At 35.4% G+C, this 27,478-nt stretch overlaps 1 protein-coding gene across 8 annotated transcripts in view; it reads right to left on the bottom strand.

Moving 5' to 3' along the window:
* Positions 1-27,478, bottom strand: part of ORC4 (origin recognition complex subunit 4) — a 90,589-nt gene that overhangs the window by 37,934 nt on the left and 25,177 nt on the right. For 5 of the 8 annotated variants that reach the window (XM_050752204.1, XM_050752199.1, XM_050752201.1 and 2 more), the window contains 3 exons: positions 6,747-6,820; positions 4,319-4,395; positions 3,620-3,710 (listed from right to left, as the gene is read on the bottom strand). The exons of 1 other annotated variant lie outside the window; for it this stretch is intronic. In XM_050752204.1, the coding sequence (XP_050608161.1) occupies positions 3,620-3,710; positions 4,319-4,395; positions 6,747-6,803 (225 nt within the window). In that variant the 5' untranslated portion in view covers positions 6,804-6,820. The remainder of the gene's footprint in view (positions 1-3,619; positions 3,711-4,318; positions 4,396-6,746; positions 6,821-27,478) is intronic. 2 more of the 8 variants (XM_050752203.1, XM_050752206.1) reach the window with 1 other exon arrangement.

The raw sequence follows: 27,478 nt of genomic DNA, 5'->3' as shown, positions 1-27,478 counted from the left end.
TTTTCATTCATCTATGGAAGCCAGGGAAAGTAAATACTATAGAAGTCAAAAGTAGAAGAGAAGATAGGGTAGGAAGGGTAGGAGGAAAGGAGGGATAGGGGAGAGATTCAATCACGAATACAAAATTACAGCAAGATAGGAGGAGTAAGTTACAGTGTTGTACTATCATTGTTCTGTAACTATAGGATGACTATAATTAACAATAATATAATTAACAATAGCTAGAAGGATACTGGATGTTCCCCACACAAACAAATCATTAATGTTTGAGATGACTGATATGCTAATTACTCTGATTTGATCACTATACATTCTATGTATCAAAACATCACTATATATCCCATCAAAGTGTATGATCAATTTAAAAATAAACTATAAAAATGTTAATTACTATTTAAAATGACTATTTTATGAAATAAATGTTTTGAGCTATTTAAGCCAGACTTAGAAAAGAAGGACAGATTCTTAGAAAACTGAAATGCAGTATCAGATTAGAAGAAGCAAAAGACAGCACTGGCAGTAAAGAAAATCACATTGGCCATATGATAGAATGCTGAGAGGAGGGAAAAAAACATGAAAAAGATGGTAGACACAGAAAAATGAAAACAAAGATTTAAGAACTGAATATTCTAATATTGGATATTCATTTTTTTTCTAATCCTAAGAAAAAATGAAAGAGAATATTCAAAAATAAAAGAATATTATTCTTTAGTGAACAATACCCTCTAAATTTATACTAAAACAGTATGCAGAATATTAGTGAATTTTATGATCAACTGTTAGACATAGTCAATGAATAACTAATGCAATAAGAGAAGAAAAGGAATAAAAGGTATGGAGATAGGGAAGGAATAATTAAAACTGTCTTTGCTGACAGATAACATAACTGTCTGAGTAAAAAATCTCAAAGAATTGACAAAAAAACTAATGGAATTGAGAAGCGATTATAGCAAGGTTGCAGAAAACAAGGTAATATACAAAAGCCAACTGTTTAGCTATCTACCAGCAATGAAGACTTAGAAAAGGAAATTAAAAACACAGCACTCTTCACAATAGCACCAAAAAAAATGAAAAATTAGGCATAAATCTAACAAAACATGTATAATATCTTTATTAAGAAAACTACAAAAACTGACAAAATTCCTAAATACATAGATACTCCATGAATGGGAAGACGTTCCTAATGTGATGTATAAAGTCAACACAAAATCCCAGCAATTCAATACAAAGATTCCCAGAATTTTGTGGGTATGTACAAAGTGATTCTAAAGTTAATATGAAAAGGCAAAGTATGCAGACAGCCAACATAATACTGCAGAAGAACAAGGTCAGACAACTGACAGTACTTACCTTAAAGACTCACTAAAAGTCTACAGTAATCAAAACAATGTGATATTGGCAAAAGAACAGACAAAGCAAGGGAACAGAAAGAGAACCTAAAAATACACCCACATAAACATAGTAGCTGATCTTTGACAAAGAAGCAAAGGCAATTCAACGGACAAAAGACAGTCTTTCTCCAACTCGGCATTCATTTCCAAAAAAAAAAAAAAAATTATAATCTAAACACAGACCTTACACCTTTCACAAAAATTAACTCAAAATGAATCACAGACCTAGATATAAAATGCACAACTATAAAGCTTGTAGAAGATACATAGGAAAAAATCTCGATGACCTTCGGTTTGGTGATGAAGCTTCAGACATAACACCAAAATCGTAACTCATGATAGAAAAAACTGACAAATTAGATTACTAAGATCAAAGACTTCAGTTGGGCACAGTGGCTCCTGTCTGTAATCCCAGCACTTTGGAAAGCTGAGGCAGGATTGCTTGAGCTCAGGAGTTCAGGACCAGCCTGGGAAACATAGGGAGAGCTTGTCTCTAAACAAAATTAAAAAACACATCAGGTGTGATGGTGCATGCTTGTAGCCCCAGGTACTCAGGAGGCTGAGGTGGAAGGACTGCTTAAGCCCAAGCAGTCCTCTTGAGCCCAAGAGGCCGAGGCTACAGTGAGCTGTGATCATGCCACTGCACTATCTTCTAAGTAAGTAAGTAAAACAAATAAATAAAAACTACTCTACCAAACATACTGTTAAAAGTATGTTTGACATAGCAAATAGTATGTTTTGTATGTATACATAGCAAAATAGTATGTTTGACAAGCAATAGTATGCTTGACTTTGACATAGCAATAGTATGAAAGACATAGCAAGATCCTGTCTCAAAAATAAAAATAAAATCTTCTGCTCTGCCAAAGACAATGTTAATATTAATAGTATGAAAAGAAAAGCCACAAACTGTAAGAAAATACTTGCAAAACAAAACTGAAAATCAGAAATATAAAGGACTCTTAAAACCTATCAATAAGAAAACAACCCAAATTAAAAATGGACATAAGACACCTCACCAAACATATACAGATGAAAAAGAAGTGTATGAAAAGATGCTCAACAGCATGTCATTTAGAGAATTACAAGTACAATGAGACACCAATCTACACCTATTAGAATGGTTAAAAAGTTTCTTAAATTTAAAAATTTGAAATTTAAAAACATTTCACATAGTTCTCTTGTGAAAACCACCCAAAATAATAGTGAATTCAAATGCAAAGAAAAACCATAATAAAAAACTCAAGAATAAAGAAATAGTGATTTATAGAAGCTGAGTATGAGGACTAAAACAAATTAAACATAGATTTGAAACCTAAAACTTACTGTAAATATGATTATAAATGTGAAAATTTGTTAACTATTAAAAGAAATTACCTAGATCTAAATTCTCAATTTACATACTTTAAACAATACTTGAGATGAGTGATAACAGTAAAATCCTAACATATTCATCATAATAAATTTCAATATATATTGCTTAAAATGTTAAAAAAATTTTACTTATCCATTTTTTAAAGTACATTAGTAAAAAATTTAAATTTATTGTATATAATACATGAGAACAGATTTTACACAGACTACTTAGCATTGAAATTAATTACTTTCAAAAGTTAACACCCATAATTTGTCTCCTATATTGCATAAAGGATATGAAAGAAAAGAGCAAGGGGAAATAAGTAAGAATATCTTTTTGAGGTAACTAAGTAAATACAATAAAGAGGAAAAGGAGACAAGAATGATATAAGATGTGAACATGCATCTTATGTAAAACTACGTAAATTAGGGTTAAACAATAAATAGTAATAATGTAGGAAAAATAAAAAGAATGCATGATATGATAGTTCTCTAACCTATAACAAAGGGAAAAACCCTACCTTGCAGCATTGATGTAAAGAATAAGTGAGAGAACATAATAAAAAGACACATAGTACATGCTCAATAAATGCTATTTTCTTTTTCCACTGGAAATCTCTACTTCTTCAAGGACAAAAGACCATGTTGGAACAAACATCAAGTGACAATTTGTCACTAGGAGGACAAATAAGGGGAAAAAAGGTCTGCTACACTCAAATATACCACCCTAACTTTATAAAGTTTTACATATCTTCTATGATTAAAAAAAAAAAGTAAAATGTTACAAAATAATGAAATGAAAAATATTTTCAGTATTATATAAAATAAGAATCATCATACGCCAACAAACACCAGAAATGAACAGCTTTTACCATAGTTTTTCCTGATCCTCGGGGTCCGATAATGAGGACAGAGTTACTCTCTCCATGGAGAGCGGTCCTTTTTAGCAGCTCACTTATGTGTCTAAAATGATATAAATAGGACAAAATTTTAAAAATGAAGCTGGAATACTTTGTTAGGTTGTAGTTTTTTAAAAGGCATATTTGAATATGCATAGAAATTTCCTCTCTTCTCTCCCTCTGGGCACTTGGCCTAGCCTCTGAATGGTCCTAAACAGAAAAATACAAAAGAAATAGGAGGGTAGTATAGACTCTGAAATCTTCAGGTGAAAATGTATCAGATTGGAATATATTGATTTATATGATCGTGGGGACAACAGTGGCAACTCTCAGGACTCTTGGATTCAAATCTCTTTTCCTACTAATACTCTGAAATTTCACTCCATAGTTGGCTGCTGGCTATTAAGGGCAAGATGGTTAGAATTCTCTCCACAGTATTAGATAACATAAACAAAACAAGATTGAATGTTAAAGTGCTATTGCATTATGGAAATATTTGTATCTGCTCCTGCTTCACGCTATGTGGTGTTTCTATTCACAAAGCAAAATTTTTTACTTCTATAAAAGTGTTTGTTAGGTTTATTTAATATCAAACTTGTTACATAATTTTTGCAAGACCTGGAAGGCATCTGTAAGTTGGTCCATAACAGTCAAAAGGACAGCTAGACTTACTTGTATTGTACTTGCACTCCAAATAGGTTACTATGTGGACTCTGATGACAAAATCTTTCACGTAAAATTCTTTGTACCTGATGAAAATAAAGTGAATATAAAAATATTACACATGCAATAAAAAATGAGTAAGAAAGCACATTTATAATAGCCAGAATTAGTTATTAATGAATCAATTCAACCCTCCCTAAATTCTTATCCTCTAGAGTTATGGCACCATAAGTTAAAAAATTAATGGTGTTCTTATCTATCTCAAGTCCCACAGGAAGAATGAGAATTTAGTTGTGAAGGTTTCAAAAAAGGGAGAATCACTGACTTTAGTTATGTTAGCAACTCAAGGGCTGTTTCAATGCATGTGAATGAGTTCAGAAAAAAATTCTTATAAGGAGCTGTATTTTAAGTTCACCTTAGAAAAAGGGCCTTAGACTTAGTCATGAAAAATTATGTCAGATAATCTACCATACTCTTTAAAAAGATGGACCATTAAAGTCATTCCTTTTTGGATCTGCAGCTAATACAGAGGTCTTTCAAGGACAACCTTAGGGTGCTATCTCAGATTTGGCCCCATGAACTGGAATAAAAAACCTCCAAAAATATTTGCTTCTCCTAGACTGATGGCATGGAACTAATCCTTCATGTATCAAAGAAATAAATCTGAGTTCTTGTTCCATGTACAGAGGCTAAGCAAAGAAAATGATTCACTAGGGACAAAATGATACATACTTGTTCATTATAGAAGAAGTTAAAGAGTAAGGACACTGGTACCAGAAGAGGCTACTATATGAATTTTAAAAGGTTAAGTCTGTTCTAAATTTTAATTTCTTTATCTATAAAATAGGGACAATAACACCTTGTTGCAGGCCTGTTTTAAAGATTAAAAAAGTGGGGTGGCCGCGGTGGCTCACATCTGTAAATCCCAACACTTTGGGAGGTCGAGATGGGTGGATCGCTTGAGGTTAGGAGTTCAAGACCAGCCTGGCCAACATGGTTGAAATACCTTCTCTACTAAATATTCAAAAATTAGCCAGACATGGCAGATGCCTGTAATACCAGCTACTTGGGAGGCTGAGGCAGGAGAATTGCTTGAACTCAGCAGGCGGAGGTTGCAGTAAGCTGAGATTGTACCACTGCACTCCAGCTAGGGCAACAGAGCAAGACTTGGTCTCAAAAAAAAAAAAAAAAAAAAATTTAAAAAGGCAAAAGGCAATTATCTGTAACACAAATAGGCTTTGTACAGGTAATAGCTAATATCTATAAAAATACATAAAAGAACATATATATGTACTCAACTAGTGTATTCCTCTACCTAGATGAGATCAAAAGAAAAAACTCAATCCCTTCCTTAAAAACAAAACAAAACAAAACAAAACAAAAAACCAAAACTTAATTAAAATCTCTTAGAGGCAGTAATGGGGTGTAAAACATAAGCTAGATAAAGCTGCAGTGACTAGTTAGAAGGTTCACAAATCCCAAAGTGATCTGGCATGGAAGTTAAACAGGTATATACATGTATTGAAATTAATTCAGCTGTACATGGAGGATTCGTGCACTTTACATACAAAGGTACGTAAAGCATATTTCAGTTAAATTTTTTTTTTTAGAAATAGAGTTAAACAACTTCCTTCAAAAAGAAAGCCAAGTCTTATGAAGGAATACCAGTAACATTTAATTTTTATTTAAAAACTACATGTAGTTCAGGTCAAGCTAGATACATACAAACGTAGAAATACCATGCTCATTTCCCTACTAGACTATAAGCTTCTTAAGGAAGAGATATACAGATAGATGTTCAGCACTTGGAATACAGTATGCACTTCTGATAACGTTCATTATAAAAACACTCGATAGACGAGGAACATTAACGGAACTTCCTCAACTTAATAAAGGGCATCTAAAAAAAAATCCTACAGCTAACATCATATATAATAGTGAAAGACTGAATGCTGTCTCTCTAAGATGAAAACAAAGACAAGAATGTCCATTATTTCCATTCCTATTCAGCATTTGTTCAAGCCAGGGCAATTAAGCAAGAAAAGGGGAGAAAAAAAGGTATCTAGATTAGAAAGAAAAAGGAAAAGCTAGAATTCTGACTACCCGGACTTAATAAGGATAAAATTAAATTATAGTATAAAACACTAATATTAAAAAAATATATGAACTGACAAAAAAGATAGAGAACAATCATAACAACAAGAAAATCTGTTGGTCCACATTTAATTTTTACAGAGTCTGGAAAATTTTGCTTCCAGATGATTGTTCTTACGACCTTGTACTGATATCTCAAGGTCTTGTACCGACATCTCCTTAAGGTTAGAAAGAGTGATTCTTCTTATACGCTAAAGTGAAAATTCAAGTTAAGAAGATAACTATTTCTCTCAACACTTTTATAGGGTAAAAGGTCTTGAGGTTAATGAAAATACATACTAACCTGTGAAAGGCACTCTGCGTGAATTAAGCTGTTACTCTTTGATTTACGACTGCTCATTTCAACAAATTCAAATCCTTAAAAAAATTGGCATAAATATTATAAACATAGTGACTTGAAGAGATAATACCTAAGAATATACTGTTCTAGAATTAAATACAAGTTTTTAAAAGTAAAAAATGCTCAAACCCTAAGACCTTCAAAATCTTCGATGGCTTCATTTTGTCCAAGTACAGGATTATTCAACACTCTCATACCATACTTTAGGTACACTTGGTTTTATTGTGCTTTGCAGACAGTGCATTTTTTTAAGTAAACTGAAGGTTTATAGCAACTCTGTGTCCAACAAGTCGATAGGTACCATTTTTCAAACACCATGTCCCCATTTTGTGTCTGTCAGCATTTTTCAGCAATAAGGTATTTTAAAATTAAGGTATGTACATTTTTTAGACATAATACTACTGCACACTTAATGGACTAGTATACTGTAAATATACATTTTATATGTACTGAGAAAAGTTTTGGGTGATTTACTTTATTGTGATATTTGCTTCACCGCAATGGTCTGGAACTGAACCTGTAATAATACCTCCAGGCCTGTATGTGGTTCTTAACAGCTACTCCTCCGTTTCCATTAAATCTTCTATTCACCTTCCCTTTCTTCCTTTTTCTTTAACTTATATGCTTCCTTTATGATTCTCCCACCCATCCATCCCACAGGATCATCCCTCATAGAAAACCTTCCTTTCTTGCTCCACTCACCAACCATACACAAATAATCATTACAGACTAGGTTAAATGCCTCTTCTTTAATTACTTATAAGTGCTTGTATTTCTCTTTATTATTTAATTATTTTGAACAAAATTATCTGTTTATTTGCTAGTGTTTCCAAATTGAGATTTTTTATATTCCAAGCATTGTAGCATAATGCTCAAAACAAAGTTGGCAATGAATAAATGGAATGAAAAAAAATTAATGAAAAATGTATAATTCTTGTAAAATTCTCAAGTTACCATACTCATAGACAAATACCTTTGACTAAAAGACCTAATTTTCTTAGCACTGATTTCCTATAGGACTACTTTAACAGTTAGACAGTAACAGCTTAAGCAGTGTTTACTTAGGTATCAGGAATTGTTACAAATAATTTGCATTTATCAACTCATTTAATCCTCAAAACTACCCTATGGGATAACTACTATTATGGGGGGGGGGGGGGGGGGGGGGGGGGGGGGGGGGGGGGGGGGGGGGGGGGGGGGGGGGGGGGGGGGGGGGGGGGGGGGGGGAATCCTCTTTCAAGGTTAGAAGACACAGATAGGCTAACTATGTTGACCAAAATCAAACAGTATGTAAATGGAAGAGCCAGGATTTGGATCCAACCAAGTTAACAGCTTTTTTAAAAAACTGTATTCTGGTCTCATCTAGTCTCCAGAAGGAACACAGCTTTGCTGACACCCTGAATTTTGCCCAGTGAAAGACATTTTGGAACTTTTTTACTGCCAGAACTCATAAAACTCAAGAAAAGCTGACCTATCATCAAATCACCAATGATTAACATTATAATAATGTGAGAATGACGGCAGCAAGATGAAATAGGAGGCCCTTCAGCTTGTGTTCCCAAATAGCAACAATAATTTCACAGCCACCCACGGACAAAAGTGTCTTTGTGTTAGCCTTGAGATGCAGGCAGGCGTCTGTGAAACCCCAGTGGGGCCCAAGACCTGGGAAAGTCAATTTGAGGGCAGATCTTCATTCCAAAACTGTGGTCCAGGCTTCAGACTTGGAAAGGGCCCTGTCCTCCTGAGGGCTTAGCTAAAGCCTGATAGGACCTTGTTACCAGGGGCTGTAGCAGGATATGAAACCTATCTGGTGGTGGACTGGACTTTTTCTAGGACATTGGTCTGTACAGGGGATGAAGATATGCAGAGAAAAGACCTGTTACCAGGTGTGTGGATGGTGTGGCTTTCTCTGGGAACCTGGGAGGGCTCCTACTGGATCACTGAGTGGATAACCTGAGCAGGCACTGCTGCCATAGTCCCCAGCTGCGTGGGGCTGGAACTAAGTCACAGGGTTGCTTCAGGGCCTACAGTCAAGACTTAGGTCTTCAGGCCTGTCTAAGGTGTCATGAACCTGCATGCCTCCCTTCAGGTCCTTAGGTTGGTGGGCCTGCTCTCAAGCTGTACTGAGAGGGGCTGGAGCCACTTTTAAGGGGTGTTTCAGGGACTGATGAGGGACCTGGGTCAGGTGGCCTGTTGGCAGGGCTATGGACAGCCCCATCTCCCTCCAGGATGCTGGGTAGGCAGAACCGCTTTCTGACCATAGCTGAGTGGTGCTTATGCCAAGATTCAGGGTTGTTTCAGGACCTGCTGTGGGACTGAAATCTGCCTGCCTGTCCTGAGGACATGGAAGGATGTATCTCCTGACTACAGGAGAATTTCTGTGCAGGATTTCTGTAAGACTGTGGCTAAGATGTGCTGGATTCCCAATTCAGAGCTTTTTCAGCATATGCTACGGGACAGAGACTGGTAAGTCTGTACTGATAGCACAGACAGGTGAGTCTCCTAGCAGTTCTTTGTGCAGGCAGGGTTGCTCTCAGGCTGCAACCAAGAGTAGCAGGAGCTGAGCTTCAGGGCTGTTTCAGGATATAATGTAGGACCAAGTTCAGAAAGCTTGACCCAGGGATTCAGACCGTTTTGTCTTCTTGCGGGTCCTTGAACTGATCTCAGACCACAGACAAGTTAAAGTGTCTTATCAGGGTCCACAGTTGAGTCTGAGGACAGTGGACTTATTTTCTGAGGTACCAGTGTGCATGACCTTTCCTGGGCCTCTTGGTGAATAGTTTCGGTAGCAGGCTAATATTCTTGATGAATATAGGTACAAAAATCCTCAACAAATACTGGCAAATCTAACTCAACAGCACATTAGATCAATTACCATGATCAAGTGGTATTTATCTTTGGGATGCAAAGATGGTTCAACATATGTAAATCTATAAAGTGTGCTATAATGTATTAACAGAATGAAGGAAAAAATCATATGACTGACTCAACAGATAAAGAAAAAGCTTCTAACAGAACTCAATATTCCTTCAGGATGAAAACTCTCAATACATTAGGTATAAAAGGAATATACTTCAACACAATAAAGGCCATATATAACAAACTCACAGCTAACATTGCACCCAAAGGTAAAAAGTTGGAAGCTTTTCCTCTAAGATCAAGAACAGGACAAGAATGCCCACCTTGGCTATTTATATTCAATACAGTTCTGCAAATCCTAGCCAGAGGAATTAGATAAGAAAATTAAATAAAAGGCATCCAAGTCAAAAAAGAGAAAGTTAAATGATCTGTTTGCAGATGACATGATTTTATATAGAGAAAACCCTTAAGACTCTACCAAAAAACTGTTAGTACTAATACATACAGTAAAGTGGCAGGATACAAAATCAACATACAAAAATCAATAAGATTTTTCCACACTAATAACTATTTGAAAAAATTAAAAACCAGTCCTAATTACAATAGCATCAAAAACAAATTAGAAAGAAATGTAACAAAAGAGGTGAAAGGTCTGTCATTGAAAACTATACAATATTGATGAAAGAAAGTGAAGACACAAATAAATGGAAAGACACTCCATGCTCACGGATTGAAAGAATCAATGTTATTAAAATGTCCCTACTACTGGAAGTGAAGGTCAAAGTAATCTACATCAAAATTCTAATGACATTTTTCAAAGAAATAGAAAAAAACCTTAAAATTCATATGGACCCACAAAGACATTTAATAGCTAAGACAATCATGAGCAAAAGAACAACGCTGGAGGTATCAGACTACCTGATTTCAATACCTAGTGCAAAATAAAGATAATTCAAAACAACATGGTTCTGGCATAAAAACAAACATACACACCACCAGAATAGAGAGTCGAGAAATAAATCCATACTTTTATAGTCGACTTATGTTCAACAAAAGTGCCAAGAACACACCATGGAGAAAGGACAGTCTCTTCAAGAAATGGTGTTAGGAAAACTGGATATCCACAGGCAGAATAATGAAATTGAACCCTCATCTCACATCATATACAAAAATCAACTAAAAACGGATTAAAGACAAATGTAAGACCTGAAACACAGGGAAATAAAACACAGGGGAAAAGCTTTTTGACACTGGACTTGGCAAAGATTTTTTTGGATATGACTCCAAAAGCACAAGCAAGAATAATGAAAACAGACATAAAACTAAAAAGCTCCTACAAAGCAATCAATCAACAGAATGAAGAGACAACCTACAGAATAGGTGAAAATATTCGCAAATGTTACATCTGACAACAGGTTAAAATCCAAAATATGTAGTCAGTCCTCATCAGCAGATTCAACCAACTTAAGAGAGAGAAAATTTAGAGGGGGAAAAAATGCAACAATAAAAATTAATACAAATTTAAAAAACAATACATTATAATGACTATTTACAAAGCACTTACATTGTATTAGAAGTTATAAGTAATCTAGAGATGATTTAAAGCATATGGGATGGTATGTGTAGGTTATATGTAAATACCATGTCAATTTATAGAAGAAACTTGAGCATCTACAGATTTTGGTATCTGAGGGGGGTCCTGGAACCAGTTTCCTGTGGATACAGAGGGATGACTGTATAAGGAACTAAGAAAAAATAGCAAGGAAACAACCCAATTTAAAAAATAGTCAAAAAGATTTCTCACAGGACATAAAAATGTCAAATAGGTATTTGAGAAAATTCTCAGTGTTACTAATTTTCAGGGAAGTACAAACAAAACCACAATGAGATAACATTTCACACTTGCTAGGAAGGCTATTTGTTAAAAAAAGACAAAAGATGATGAGTGTTGTTAAGGATTATGAAAAAAAAGGAAACCCTGAAACACTGTTGATAAAAATGTAAATTAGTATAATCATTATGGAAAACAGTATGGAGGTTCTTGAAAAAATTAAAAGTCAAATTATATAATCCAGTAATCCCACTGAATATCCATCCATATATACAAAGGAAATGATCAATACATCAAAGATATATCCTCACTCCCATATATACTGCAGCATTATTCACAGCCAAAATACGGAATCAACCTAAGTGTCCATCAATGGATGAAAAGATAAAGACGACGTGGTGTATATATACACAATGGAACACTAACTCAGCCTTAAACAAAAAAGAAATCCTGTCATTTGCAACAACATAGATGCATCTGGAAGATACTATGTTAGCTGAAATAAGCCAGGCACAGAAAGACAAACACCACATAATCTAATTTATACAGTAGTCTCTCCTTATCCATGGGAGATAAATTCCAAGGCACCCCTCAGATGCCTGAAATCATGGATAGTACAAAACTCTCTCTCTATACTATGTTCTTTTAATCTGATAACCTAGATGGCTACTGAGTGATTAAAGGACACGTAGTATCAGGGGAACCCGCCCCCAATATTTCAACGTCGGTTCTATTTTCCGTAAATGTTGGCTGGCTGAGAAAGAGTACAAAGAGGAATTTTACAGCTGGGCCGCCAGGGGTGACATCACATATTGGTAGGACTATGATGCCCAACTAAGCCTCAAATCAGCAAGTTGTTTATTAAGGGTTTTAAAAGGGGAGGGGGTGTAAGAACAGGCAGTAGATCACATGCTTCAAAGGGCAAAAAGGAGAACTACTGACAAGGGTCTATGTTCAGCAGTGCACGTATTGTCTTGATAAACATCTTAAACAACAGAAAACAGGGTTCAAGAGCAGAGAACTGGTCTGACCACAAATTTACCAGGGCGGAGTTTTTCCCCACCCTAATAACACTGAGGGTACTGCAGGAAACCAGGGCGTATTTCAGTCCTAATCTCGACCACATAAGACAGACACTCCCAGAGCAGCCGTTTATGGACCTCCCCCCAGGAATGCATTCCTTTCCCAGGGTATTAATATTAATATTCCTTGCTAGGAAAATAATTTAGTGTTATCTTCCCTACTTGCACATCAATTTATAGGCTCTCTGCAAGAAGAAAAATATGGCTCTTTTTGCCCAACCCCGCAGGCAGTCAGACCTTATGGTTGTCTTCCCTAGTTCCCTAAAAATCGCTGTTATTCTATTCTTTCTCAAGGTGCACTGATTTCATATTGTTCAAACACACATGTTTTACAATCAATTTGTACAGTTAACACAATTATCACAGTGATCCTGAGGTGATGTACACTGTTAGCTTACAAAGATAACAGGATTAAGATATTAAAGTAAAGACAGGCATAAGAAAATATAAAAGTATTATCTGGGAACTGATAAAAGTCCATGAAATTTTCACAATCATGTTCCTCTGCCACGGCTTCAGCCAGTCCCTTGGTTCAGGGTCCCTGACTTCCCGCAACAACGTAGCATATACAGCAGGGATATGCTGGACAAAGAAATTATGTATGTCCCAGGCAAGATGGAGCAGGACACTGCAGATTTCATCATACTACTCAGAGTGGCATGCAATTTAAAGCTAATAAATTGTTTACTTCTGAAATTTTCCATTTAATATTGTGGAACCTCAGCTGACCAAAGGTAACTGAAACAATGGAAAGTGAAACTGAGGATAAGGGGGGGACTACAGTAGGTGGAACCTCTAACAGGGGAACTCACAGAATGAAAGCAGATTTTAAATTTTCTTGTTACAAAAAAATGGTATGTGAGGTAACAGATATGTTAATAGGCTTAATTTTGTCATTCTACAACGTATACATATATTAAAACATCATGCTGTATACCATAAATGGATAACAATTTTATTCATCAATTAGAAAAAAAAATACATATAAAATACATATCAAAAAGCGACTAAGTGGCAGAGCCAGGATTTGAGCCCAAATAAGTTATACTCTTATTCAATTGTTACTTATTTAGCCAACTTTTTAAAAAAAGAAGTACAAACACATTTCAATAACCTGAAGGAAGATCAGCCAATATATTTTACATTCACATTTATTAATTTCATATAGTGGCAATTAGAAAGCAAACCATGGCAATGCTGTTTTCTTCTCTAGAAATGTTAACAGGCCCTTAGCTGAGCCAGGCCTTGACAGACAGACCAGCAAGCAAATCTGTGCCCTCCTTAATGTGTAAGCCAGGTAGCTAAGGCCTCAGCCACCAAAAGTCCTCTGGCTCCAGGCTTCCTAACTGAAAACTAAATAACAGAGTACTCAATTATTGTCTTGACCCTTAAGCATCTTCTTTCTTAGAAGAAAAGTGGTCTTCTCAGTTGTCTTAAGATACCTTCTAGCAGTCTTTTATGTCTAAAGTTTTATCTTATTCTATTTAAGTTTTTATCTTCCCTAATAACTATTATGAGAGGGAAAAACCTTTGTAGCTACATTTTATAGTCTCAACTCTGGTTTATGATGCTCTTGACTATCTCTCAGCCAAAACCTAAAATCACAAGGAACTATCTGATAATTGTCTCCTAGATTATAAGGCTAATTAAAATGTAAAAAGGAGAAAGGGTTTTGTAGTATGTTTTATTCTGTAGAACTACATTAGCTATCTTACAGTATTGTTAGAATTAAAAGATTTTTTTTACCCACTTCATGAATTAAGAAAGAATTACTCAGAAAAATGAAATAAATGTCCACAGTTCCAAGGTAGGTATCTAATCTGCCTCTTTGCATCATATATAAATCAGGTATGCTATTAAGATCATTTTTTCTTCATTTGGGGCCAGCATTCAGAAAAGAAACAACAAACACACCACTATGGTATCTACCTTATAACCTACATAAATTTTGACTGTAAATAAAGTTTTAGTCCAAAGGTTATTTTGACATCTTGCCTCTTCATGTAATGGTCAAATATCTACTACATAATAAAGAATATTTCAAAGACAATTCTAATAGTACAGATGAGACAAGCTTCATATGGGAGAAAATACTTGCAAACCGCATATCTGACAAAATATCTGTATCTAAAGAACCCTCAAAACTCAGTAATTAAAAAAGAAGCAATCCAATTAGAAAATAGGCAAAACACACACGTAGACATTTCACCAAATATATACAGGTGGCAAATAAGCATATGCAAAGATGTTTAATATCATTATCCACTAGGAAAATGCAAATTAAAACCATAGTAAGATATCACCACACACCGATTAGGAGAGCTAAAATAACTCAAAGATGGTGAGAATGTAGAGAAAATGAATCCTTCATTTAACCACTGGTGGGAATGTTTCTTGACATGGCTACTCTGAAAAGTTTCTTGTCAGCAGTTTCTTAGAAAACTATAAATACACTTAACAAGCCACATAGCAATTGCACTCTTGGGTACTTACCCGACAGAAAAACTTATGTTCACACAAAAACCTGTAAAATGTATGTTCATAATAAATGTACTTGTAATAGCCAAAACACTGGAACCGATTCACTCAATGAGCCAATGGGGTTAATGAATTAGTTCCACTGATGCTTTTTCACTGAAGTCAGGAAGTACCCAGACAGTAAGGGACTGCCTTTTAAAGTTCTTCTGATATTGGACAATGCCCCTGGCTACCCAGAATCCCATGAGTTCAACACCGAAGGTTTTTGTCCAAGTAGTCCACTGGTCCCCAAACACAAAGTCTCTAATTCAACCTGTAGATCAGGTCATAAGGACCTTTAAGGTTCATTACACACAGAACTCTATGGAAAGGAATGTCAACACTATGGAAAAACCTCCACAGAGAGAACACGATTAAAGTCTGGGGGGATTATCCCATTGAAGATGCCCTGTTGTCACAGAAAAGGCCGTGAAACCCAACAAGCCTGAAACAAATTCCTGCTGGAGAAATCTATGTCCAGATGTTGTGCGTGACTTCATAGGATTTACTACAAAGCCAATCAAGAAAATCATGAAAGAGATTGCAGATATGGCAAAAAGGGTGGGCAGTGATGGGTTTCAAGATAAGGGTCTTAGAGAAATTCAAGAGCTAACAGATACCACACCAGAGGAATTAACAGAAGACAAGTGGAGACAGATGCTTCTGAACCACTGCCAGACAGTGAGAAAGATGCAGAAGTTAACAGTGCCAGAAAACAAATTGACATTAGACAATCTGGCAGAACAGTTCTGAATATACAAGACTGCTCTTGTTTTCTTTACAACATGGACCCTTCTATGATACAGGTACTGGAATCAAAGCAAATGGTTGAGGAAAGGTTGATACTGTATAGAAACATTTTAAAACAAATTAGAAATCAAAAGAGATAGACAGAAATTACAATGTGTTTCTGTAGTTACACCCAGTGTGCCTACCTGTCTTGTCTCCCCTTCTACTTCCTCCACCTCTTTTACCCCTAGGTAACAAGATTAACCCCTCCTCTTCCTCCTCAGCCTACTCAACATGAAGACGAGTAGGATGCAGACCTTTACGATGAGCCACTTCAATTTAATGAATAGTAAACATATTTTCTTTATATAGTAGATATATTTTCTTTCTAAATATTTTTTCTTTAGCTTACTTTATTATAATACAATATGTAATACATATATAAAATATATATTAATTGACTATGTTACCAGTAAGACTTCTAGTCAAGCAGACTATTAGCAGTTAAGTTTTTGGGGAGGCAAAAGTTATATGCAGATTTTCAACTGCTTTGGGTAGGGAGGGGGGTGTTTCGACCCCTAACCCTTACATTGTTCAAGAGTCAATTGCATATGGAGGAAATTCTCATTACTGCAATTCCAGAGCACTACTATATTATACATCAGAGAGCTGCTGACCATTTTAAATTTATTTCTGTATTGACAAAGTACAAAAATTATAGGAATTGTAAAAATGTGTCATCTAAAGCTGTCTGCTCTCTGAATGGCCTATGCGCATTTCCCCATGACAGTAAGTCCCCTACAATCTATACCTTTACAAAGGAAGAGATGAATTCTGAAATATCTTCACTGACCACTACTTACTGTATCTGTATTTGAAATTTTATAGTTACATACTAACCAAAGCAGGATGACTAAATAAGCTCAAGACTCAATCACGTGTATATTCATACTTCCCATTTTTCAACTGAGGTGGCTTATTTGTCGTAATTCTCCATTCCTATGCTTTCCAAGGGTTGCTTGTTGATAAATTCTAAAAATTATGAAGTACATCCTTTACTGCTCTTGAGATTTCATGAGTACTTATAACTCTTCTTTCTCATTATGCCTTCCTCAGATCCAAACCCTCACTCAGTGCCTCTATGTCTACCTCACCAATTCTGCATAACGTATTTTAGACTAACTGTTTGGCCAACAACAATGATAACTGTTTAGTAAACTCTCTTAACATCTAAAGACAGAATTCGAAAATAGCTGACACTAATAACTTATTCCTACATATAGCTCAATAGCCATTCAGATGTCAAATGTTTTCCTACCTTAGAAATAGAATATAAAAGCCCTCCATTTAGTTTGCACAACTAACTTAAGCTCCTCATCTTAGGTTAGTTCTAATCACTGTTTTTTAGACTAACATAATCCTAAACTTTGTGGGAGAAGCAACCTGGATGAATTCCTGATGACAGTCCTTCATGTTAAATTTGAAGTTTGGTCAATTTACCAAATACTTCTCTGCTTGCTGACTAGCAAACGTATACAACTTCTATCTATATTATGAGCAGATTACAACTAACTTAGAATAGCTTCTTAAAAGAATTCAGAATTATCAAATCTTACAAGGGCACACACATGAGACTTGCTTTGGTATACTCCACCAACTCCATTTGAAAATAAGTTGCTCAATAAATTACTGCTGAATGAATACGTTGCAAATATAAGTTTCAAAGTATATTAATATATGTTGACTATGTTAATTAATACAAAATATGTTTTCAACAGATTTTTGCTTCACCTAAATAATACTGTTGTCATAAGTCACTCACAAGTCCTTTCATGCAACAGACTGTATGCATTCAACTTGCTACTGTCAGCAATGTAAATAAGATATAAATTTTTTGATGATGCTGAGTTAAGCTATGATAACAATTCATGGTTCATGAAATATGACCAAGCACCACAGATTGGCATTATCTGCTCAATTTCCATACGTGTGTTTCAGTATGGGTAATAGATATTCATATATAAATGAGTTCATGGTTTTAGTTTCCAGCGTTGCTTAAAGATGTATTTTCACTAAACTGAAAGACAAATTTTTACTGGAATGACATTACAACTGATCTAGAAAATGAGCACATTTTGAAAAACGATTAAATAAAATGTTTAATCTACATAAACTGTAGTTAATAAGACAACCAAGTAGCTACAAGTCAATGCCAGACCTTCTCAATCAATTTAACCTAACATTTTAGTGTTTACTTATTACAAGGCTGTGACAAGCATTATGGGAAAGATGAGAAATATAAAATTGGTCTCTAAACAAAACTTACAATCTTGTTGGAATAATATATATGTGTATATGTATGTGTACATATGTATCTCCCACTGATAAGGCAGTATCTGCATAAAACGAGGGATACACTCATAGGGTTAGTAAAGAAAGGGACCTCAAAAAACACATAGTACTACCTATAGAAGTGAAAACAAACACAGAGATTTTAAATGACCTGCCCAAGATGACATAGCTTACTTAACAGCAGCACTAACTGTTAGGTCTATTGACTCCAGAGGTTGGTTAGTCTCAACTGGCATGAAAAAACCCCTGCAAACATCAGAAAAGTCATCAAAATCATCATTGTGCTTTTCTTTAGGAGACAAAACATAGCACAATAATACATTGTGAAAGAACACGGTTAGTATAATAGATGTTCAATACCAACAATTCACTTCTCTTTGAAGGTCTATGTGTACAATTTGTATTTTCTTCTGTAGACATCTTTATTTATAGATCATAAACTTTCTTCCCGTCACTAAAAAGGAATACATGTTTCATATAGAAACTTTGGAATTTTAATAAGGAATTGTGCAGATAAAATGGTAAAAAATGGAATCAGAGAATCTTTCTCCTCTATCTAATAAAGCAAAACAAAAAGTTGTTAAACAGAAATACCTTAGCAGTAACTAAAGAGACAAGTTAATAATAAACAAGCCTAGAAAACTCTATAGGAGTTCTCCATAGCTCCTAACTTTAACCTCACTCTTAAAAGCTATACTGGCATCAATAAAATCTCCTAAATTCTCATCAATATTTCAAATATGAAAAGAAGAAAATTGATGAAAATTGTAATTCAATTATTAAATTTCAAGCCAAAAAAAAAGAATTCACTGGGACTCCAGGATGAAAAACACCTACAAGGGAGGAAAAAATGCTAAAATATGGTGTCATAATATCTACAAAGTTCTGAGAGAGAAACCAAGACTCATACGTAGCAAAGATGTCACTCACATATAAAGGTAACAGGTATAGCCTTATCAAATAAGAATGAACTTATTTAGTACACAGAGCCAATAAAGCCTTGTGTTGTGGCGGGATATGGGGAACTCAACAACAAAATCCAGCCAACTAAAGCATATTAAAAACACAATTTTACACACACACACATATACACACACACACAATAGTGACCTGTGAGTCCACTAAAATAAAAAACTAAAATCAAAAAAAGGTAAATAAATAGTAGCAGGTGGAAACATAAGCCTTCACAGACTGAAAATAATCATTCAACAAAAAAAAAAAAAAAAAAAAAGAAAAAAGTGGCATGAATGCATAAGGTTGCTAATTTCATTTTTCAGAGTAGAAAGATAATAATGTCTAAACTTAAAACATGAAGTGCAAAAAAGGAACTAAAAACAATGTTTTTTTTAAGACCCAGGGTCTCACTATATTGCACAAGCTTGATTTGAATTCCTGGGCTCAAGAGATCCTTCTGCCTCAGTCTCCTAAGTACCTGGGTCCACACCTTGGCCAGCTTGAAACTTTTTTTAACCTAAGATTGAGATCTTTTAAAAAAGGAATCTCTTGGGTTTAATAAATATCTGAAGTCCAGCAATTCCTATAATTTTTATTAGGTTAAAAATGTGGCATGCCTACACACACACATACATTTTTAACCAAAATGGATGCTATTTCATATTTGTCACTTAAAAGAACACGAACTTTCCATAATTTATATGTGTGTGCGTGTATGTGTAATACATATACGTATATGTAATATACGTATATATCACATGTATTAATATATGTATGTATCACATATACATATGTATATATGTACATATGTAACATATGCAATATATGCATACATATACATTTGTATGTGTATATAATATATACATATATTGATATAAGTATATATTACATATATTAATACATGCACATATGTATATATACATATATGCTTCCCTATACATATACTAATATATAAACATATGTATCTATGTACATATTACATATATATGTGCCTATGCATACTTTACATATACACATGTTATATATGCGTATATGTGTATTATATATGCATGTATGTACATATGTAATATATGTGCATATATGTATGTATATATGCATATACATATATATTACACATACACGCACAAAGTAACATATTTTAAATTATTTTTTCTACAGCTGCCTTAAGGTAAAAAACCAAAAATAAGAATTGTTTAAGAAAAAGAACCATGTACCTCAGCTGGATAATCAAAAGTACTTTAGTGTTATGAGCATCTTACTAGTAAGATGAGCAGGAGCTGTAACACTGTGTACCAAAAAAAGCATTTACAAGAGATAACAGGTGTGAACATGTCCTATTTATTTAGTTGCAAAGCTGTCCAAGTGCAGGTCAAAGAGGCAACAGATAAACAATTTTTCCTATATTTCATATCAATGGTCAGTAAGGTGGCTGGCACAAAATAACCCTCTGGAATAAGAAAGTATTATAGGCCGGGCATGGTGGCTCACACCTGTAATCTCAGCACTTTGGGAGGCCAAGGCAGGTGGATCACCTGAGGTCAGGAGTTCGAGGCCATCCTGGCTAACATGGTGAAACCCCGTCGCTACTAAAAATACAAAAAATTAGCCGAGTGTGGTGGCGGGCACCTGTAATCCCAGCTACTTGGGAGGCTGAAGCAGGAGAATGGTGTGAATCTGGGAGGCGGAGCTTGCAGTGAGCCAAGAGAGTGCCACTGTACTTAGCCTGGGTGACAGAGCGAGACTCCGTCTCAAAAAAAAAAAAAAGAAAGAAAGAAAATATTGTAATATGTTTACCTATAAATATTTATCTAAAAAATTATAACTAAATTAAGCTTAACTAGTAAATATATAAATTGACATATTTTTACTTGGTCTTGTATCAGCAGGTCAAGTCATGTTACCAAGAGCAACCCAGAAGCCCTAAGGAAAGAGTTCAAGATCAATAACAAGAAGGGGTTCCGAGTGGCACCATCACATATTCATTTACTTTCAGCTCATTAATACACAATGTAGGTATATGAATCCAGTTTGGAGACATTACTAAATCCAGCTGACTTGTTGAATTTTTTTTTTTTTTTTTTTTTTTTTTTGAGACAGAATCTCACTGTTGCCCCGGTGGGAGTGCAGTGTTGCAATCTTGGGTCACTACAACTTCTGCCTTCTGGGTTCAAGCAATTCTCCTGCCTCAGAAGACAGTAGCTGTGATTACAGGCATGTGCCACCACGCCTGGCTAATTTTTATATTTTTAGTAGAGATGGGGGTTTCACCATGTTGGCCAGGCTGGTCTCTAACTCCTGACCTCAGGTGATCTACCTGCCTTGGCCTCACTTGGGATTACAGGCCTGAATTGCCACACCCAGCCTCACTTGTTGAATTTAAAGATGTTATTATTTTTAAAATGTAAGTGAAATATTCTCAGCTGTTCCAACCGCAGCTTTTTTCCTGGAATGAAAAATGACTGCCTGTCAACAGCATTCTGCTTAGTAAATAAAAAACAAAAAGCAAAAAAAAAAAAAAAAAAAAAAAAAAAAAAAGATTTACTTCATCTGGAATTTTAAAATAAAAGTAGGAAAGAAACTGCTTTTTAAAAGCAATTTGTGTTATAGGACATTTTGAAAATATTTCCAACACTGATTTTATCGCCAAAAAATTAGGTATTACCTATAAAAATTCTCACATCTATACACTTAAAATAGTTATAAACAGAACTTTTTATTCTACTCACAAATATTTCTGTAAATAATATAAGTAAGTTTTATATGTGTTGACCTAAAAGGAAGTTGAGGCAAAATTAATAACATACACAGAGACTGCATTTGGACCAAGATTGAGGGTTGCAACCAAGGAGCATAGATTCAAGTTGCCCTGAATATATGCTCATTAGCAGCAGTTACAAGTAGATTTTTAAAGAGAAAAAGAAATGTAAAAAGGCAGGTTCGGAGTTGTTCACCAAGAATCTACATTAATATAACATTAACTATCCATTGGCTACAGATCAGCAGGGGGTAGGGAGTTGGGGATTGAGTATGGGGGCATAACTGAAGTCCCATACTACTCACATCTCTCTGGGCCAGCATAACTCAGAGCTCAGACTGCTCTGAGCATTTTTTGTTTTCTCATACCCATTTGTTAAAAATATAAAAACATACCACTTTTTGGCTGGACGCAGTGACTCACGCCTGTAATCCCAGCACTTTGGGAGACTGAGTTGGGCAGATCACTTGAGGTTAGGAGTTTGGGACCAGCCTGGCCAACATGGTGAAACCCTATCTCTACTAAAAATACAAAAACTAGCCAGGTGTGGTGGTGCATGCCTGTAACCCCAGCTACTCGGGAGACTTGAAGCAGGAGAACTGCTTGAACCCAGGAGGCAGAGGTTGCAGTAAGCACTCCCACCGGGGCAAAAGACCGAGACTCCCATCTCAAAAACAACAACAGCAGCAACAGCAACAACAACAACAAACAAAAACTATGCACCACTTTCCAAGAACAACTAATTTATATCAAGTTTTTCTTAGTTTGGAAGAAGAACACACGCATCAAGAGCAGATGAAATTGGCTAACAATTCCTACAAAAACCTTGGTAAACTTGGTGGATGAGACTGGAAAATATAATTCAAAAATACACAAATGATCATGTATTATTTTCCTTAACAGCCTTATTTTGAGGTAAAACCTTACAGCTCCAGCAGATGGGGGCATTACTTTGTAAAGAGAACTCTTAGTAAATTAAAAAGATGTTTAATACTACTCTGTTTCCAGATGGTGGCAGAAGAAAACACTGAAAACAATACCACTACTCCCCTCCCTTTATCAGAAAAAAGTTAAAATACAAACTCTATTACTGTTTACCTAGGACCTAACTTTATATGGCTGACATTTTTCAAAGACAGGTAAGTATGGACAAAAGGTCAGAACTTTGCCTCTTTTCAGTTAGATATAATGTTCTTGATTTGCTCACTAAACAGTCAAATAACGTAAAATGAAAGGTATTTTAGGAGAAATTTGCAGGTGGTTTCCATGTTTTGTTACTGTCCTTTGAGATGAAACTGAGGCAAGAAAAATACATTTAAGCTGTTTTTCAGCCCATCAGAATTAGTTTTCATTCTTTTTCTTTTCCCAGTTGGATTGTTTGTACACAGGTAAAGATTAAAATAGAGTTAAAAGAATGGTTGAGGGTGGGGAGAAATAAGAGCCAATACTGACATAAATTCCAAGTTAGAAAGTAAGTAAACTCTGTTAGCTCTTCCTAAAGAGATCAGCTCAAAAATGTTATCTATATCAAGTTGGGGTACAGCCTCTGGTGAGAAGTTTCCTTGAGTTCTCCAGAGGTGAAGAATCATTCCACACAAATCAACTTTTGGACCACGGGTGAATAAACCATGGTAATTACTGATAGTTTTGTAAAATAATTTTTTTTCCTCATTTGTTGCCAGTGAATATAAAAGGACACAATTTACTTAAGGACACATTCAGATCAAATGATTCCAAGCTTTGATAATCTTCAGTCAAGTAATATGATGCCATGATATTTTCTCATTGATATTAAAATAAAGAAAAATATTTTATATTGTCTCGGTACTTAAACTGATTAAATAATTGAAAAGACTTGCAATTCTCCAGAAAAGCCATGTTCTCTCTAACCTCTGAATTTCAGTAGTCTTCACAAGTACATGGCAGTATGTCTGGAATCATATATACACAGACACAACCACATATACGTAACATATACACACATGAATATAAACATATATACATATATATATATATTTTTTTTTTTTTTTTGAGCTGGACTTTTGCTCTGTTGCCCAGCTGGAATGCAGTGGCACCATCTCAGCTCACTGCAACCTCTGCCTCCCGGGTTCAAGCGATTCTCCTGCCTCAGCTTCCTGAGTAGCTGGAATTACAGGCATGCGACACCACGCTCGGCTAATTTTTGTATTTTTAGTATAGACGGGGTTTCACCATATTGGCCAGGCTGGTCTCGAACTCCTGCCTTGTGATCCACCCACTTCAGCCTCCCAAAGTGCTGAGATTACAGGCGTGAGCCACCACGCCTGGTACATATATTATCTTTTAATAAGTGTACTTACTTTATAAAGTACCTATTACAGCCTTGATATTCATGAATAAGACAATAAAGTTGTTTTCAAGAACATGGAAGGTCAATAGTTACAAAATAAACAACTCCCAGAATGATAATCACAGAGTTAATACTATGGTATCTTCAGTAAAGAAAGACATTTCAAAATCACTACAGTTGGCTGGGCATGGTGGCTCACGCCTGTAATCCCAGCACTTTGGGAGGCTGAGGAAGGTGAATCACCTGAGTTCAGGAGTTTTAGACCAGCCTAGACAGCATGGTGAAACTCCATCTCTACTAAAAATACAAAATTAGCCAGGTGTCGTGGTGCGCACCTGTAATCCCAGCTACTCGGGAAGCTGAGACAGGAGAATTGCTTGAACCTGGGAGGCGGAGGCTGCAGTGAGCGGAGAACACACCACTGCACTCCAGCCTAGGCAAGACAGAGCCAGACTCCATCTCAAAAAAAGAAAAAAAGATATTACTACAGTTGTTTTGATTATTAACCATGGAATACACCTTGTAAATGATACAAAGTATCAATTCTGCGGTAGTGTTGATGAAGGAAGGAACAAAAAAGAAATACTACTTGGAGGACTTCTTTAAAGTATATGTCTTAAAATAAAATGCATTTAGTTCTGAATTATATAGGCTAACAAAAGAACTAACACAAATTTGCAACCTATCTAGAAATCCTTTAGAAGCTTTGGAAATGCATTACATGATTTTGCTGGCAGTGACATAACTACCATACATCTTAAATATTATAGTGATCAACAGTAGTCTATGTTCTCTGAGTACATGGAAGTAGGCTACCTTCTCTGACTAAAAACATGCTGAAGAGGAGGAGGATTTAAGCTCGTGAATCCAAGCTAATGTGTTTACTTGGATGGATAAATAGTATAAGGGCAACAGACACTTGAATCAACAAAAACTTTTTTTTTTTGGTTTGTTTTAAGAGATGGAGCCTTCCTCTGTCAACTAGCGCAGTGGCATGATAATGGCTCACTGAAGTCTCCAACTCCTGGCCTCAAGCAATCCTCCTGACTCAGCCTCCTGAATAGCTGGGATTACAGGTGTGAGGTACTACACCTGACAAAAATATCATTTTTGTGAAGGATGGTTGCATTATATGGGACACAAGATTTAAGACTAGGGCACTAAAATTGGTGGGTGAGAAGGCACATGTAGTCAAATTTTCCTTGAAAAGCCCCAAACTACCCGTAAATTACAGAACTGTACTTTCTTGCAATATCAATTACTTCAGGGTATATGTTCATTTGAGAATAATAATGAATACAGTACTATCCACTATTCAAATAAGTTTTTCCTTTGCCATGTTTACAGACTTGAGTTTACTTAAATGTAAGTATGATATTGTTAGGGCTCAGGAAATGATACTCCAAAATAAAGTCCTCTGAAGCAGCTCTCTCTGACCATCTCCTAACTTCCTGTCTCTGGCCTCTCATTCTCCTGAGACTAGCCACTGAAACCACAATCCCTCTTCCCCAAGGCAGTTCACAGAAACCAGAACCCCCTTTCCCCAAAGCCAGCCACAGAACCTAAATACATTACTCTAATGTTCCCTGCCCTCATCTTTCTGTGTAAAAACTAACTATAAAAAAAAGTTACCTATTCTGTTTGATTGTAGGTCATACGACCCCCATGCCAGAAACGGTGCTGTACCATACCCAGAAGGAAAGAATGCTGCACAGAGAGGCCAAGAAGAATCTATACAGGCAGGCCTTGCTGGGTTTCCCCACTCAGTACATGGCTGTCCAGACTTTGCTGAACCTAAGCATACCAATGGACAGTTTTTGCCTTTATCTTTAGGTCTTTATTCTGAAGGCTCCCATGTCATGTAAAACCATGATCAAATGAAATCATATGCCCTTTTTCCTATTAATCTGTCTTTTTTCAGCTGATTTTCAAAGAACCTTCAGAGGGTGAAGGGAAGTTTGTTCTTGGCCTCTACAATATGCTACAACTCCAATAAATTACTTAGTAAATATTAAACTATTTTTGGAAGGAAAAAAACTGAATATAACATTGCTTTAGAGATAAATTATTTAAGAATTGCTAAAAATTACCCTAGAAATTATCCTAGAAAAATCTTAAAATTTTCCCTAAAAACTTTTAGGAATAATACATCGTTTCTAATGAGACCCTTCAGCTTATGCAGAAAGCATAGCAGACCAAATTCTAGAGTCAATGAAATGATATTCTCCAATTCTGTTTTACTAATGAATATGTTGTCCACCCCCTCCATTAGCATGCTTAGGTAATTTTGCAAGAATAAATTGAAATGTCAGTTGACATTTAAAATGAAATAGGATTTTTAGACAGTTGTGTTTTTTGGGTTGGAAAAGGACAGCTAAAAGTTTGGGGTGGGGGGGTGCTTTAAAAAGACAGTATTATATGGCTTAGAACTTTGGTACCCTACCTTCATCCTTTTCTGCAATCCCTTTTACTCCCCAAAGTTAAAAGGCTATCAATGGGACAATAACTGATGACCAACTATGAATAGGCTCAAATACACTGTTTTATTATATTTTTATCATTCTTTATACACCTTTTCTCATCATTCTTTGTCCCAATAATATGCTATGATTATGCATGTAGAAAATCCCAAAATAACAACAACAAAATCACTGGAACTAATAAACTACTGTAGTAAGGTTGCAGGATACAAGGTTAATATACAAATTGTCAACTTCTTTCCTATATATCAGTAATGAACAATTGAAATTAGAAATTAAAATAATACCATATATATTAGGAACAACAACAAAAAAAACTCACCAAAAAAGTAGATATAAATCTAACAAAATATGTACAAGATCTCTATGAGGATAACTATAAAACTCTGATTCAAGAAATCAAAGAAAGTCTAAATAAATGACATCATTCAAGAGCAGAAAAAATTCATATTGTTAAATGTCACTTCTTCCAACCTTGATCTATAGATTCAACGCAATCCCAATCAAAATCATAGATAGTTATTTTGTGGATATGACAAACTGATTTTAAAGTATACACAAAAAGAAAGAAAGACCCAGAAGAGCCAACATGATACTGAAGGAGAACAAAGTTGGAGGACAAAACCTACCCAACTTCAAGATATTATAAAACTATACTAATCAATACAGTGGGGTAATGGTGAAAGAACAGACAAATCAAGGGAACAAAACAGAGTCCAGAAACAGGCCCACATAAACATAGTCAGTTATGCTTTTAGAAATAAGAAAAGGCAATTCAATGGAGAAA

This window comes from Macaca thibetana, chromosome 12, assembly GCF_024542745.1.
Source record: "Macaca thibetana thibetana isolate TM-01 chromosome 12, ASM2454274v1, whole genome shotgun sequence".
NCBI lineage: Eukaryota > Metazoa > Chordata > Mammalia > Primates > Cercopithecidae > Macaca > Macaca thibetana.
The sequence above is the reverse complement of the archived record's forward strand: the minus strand, read 5'-3'. Positions and strand labels throughout refer to the sequence as shown.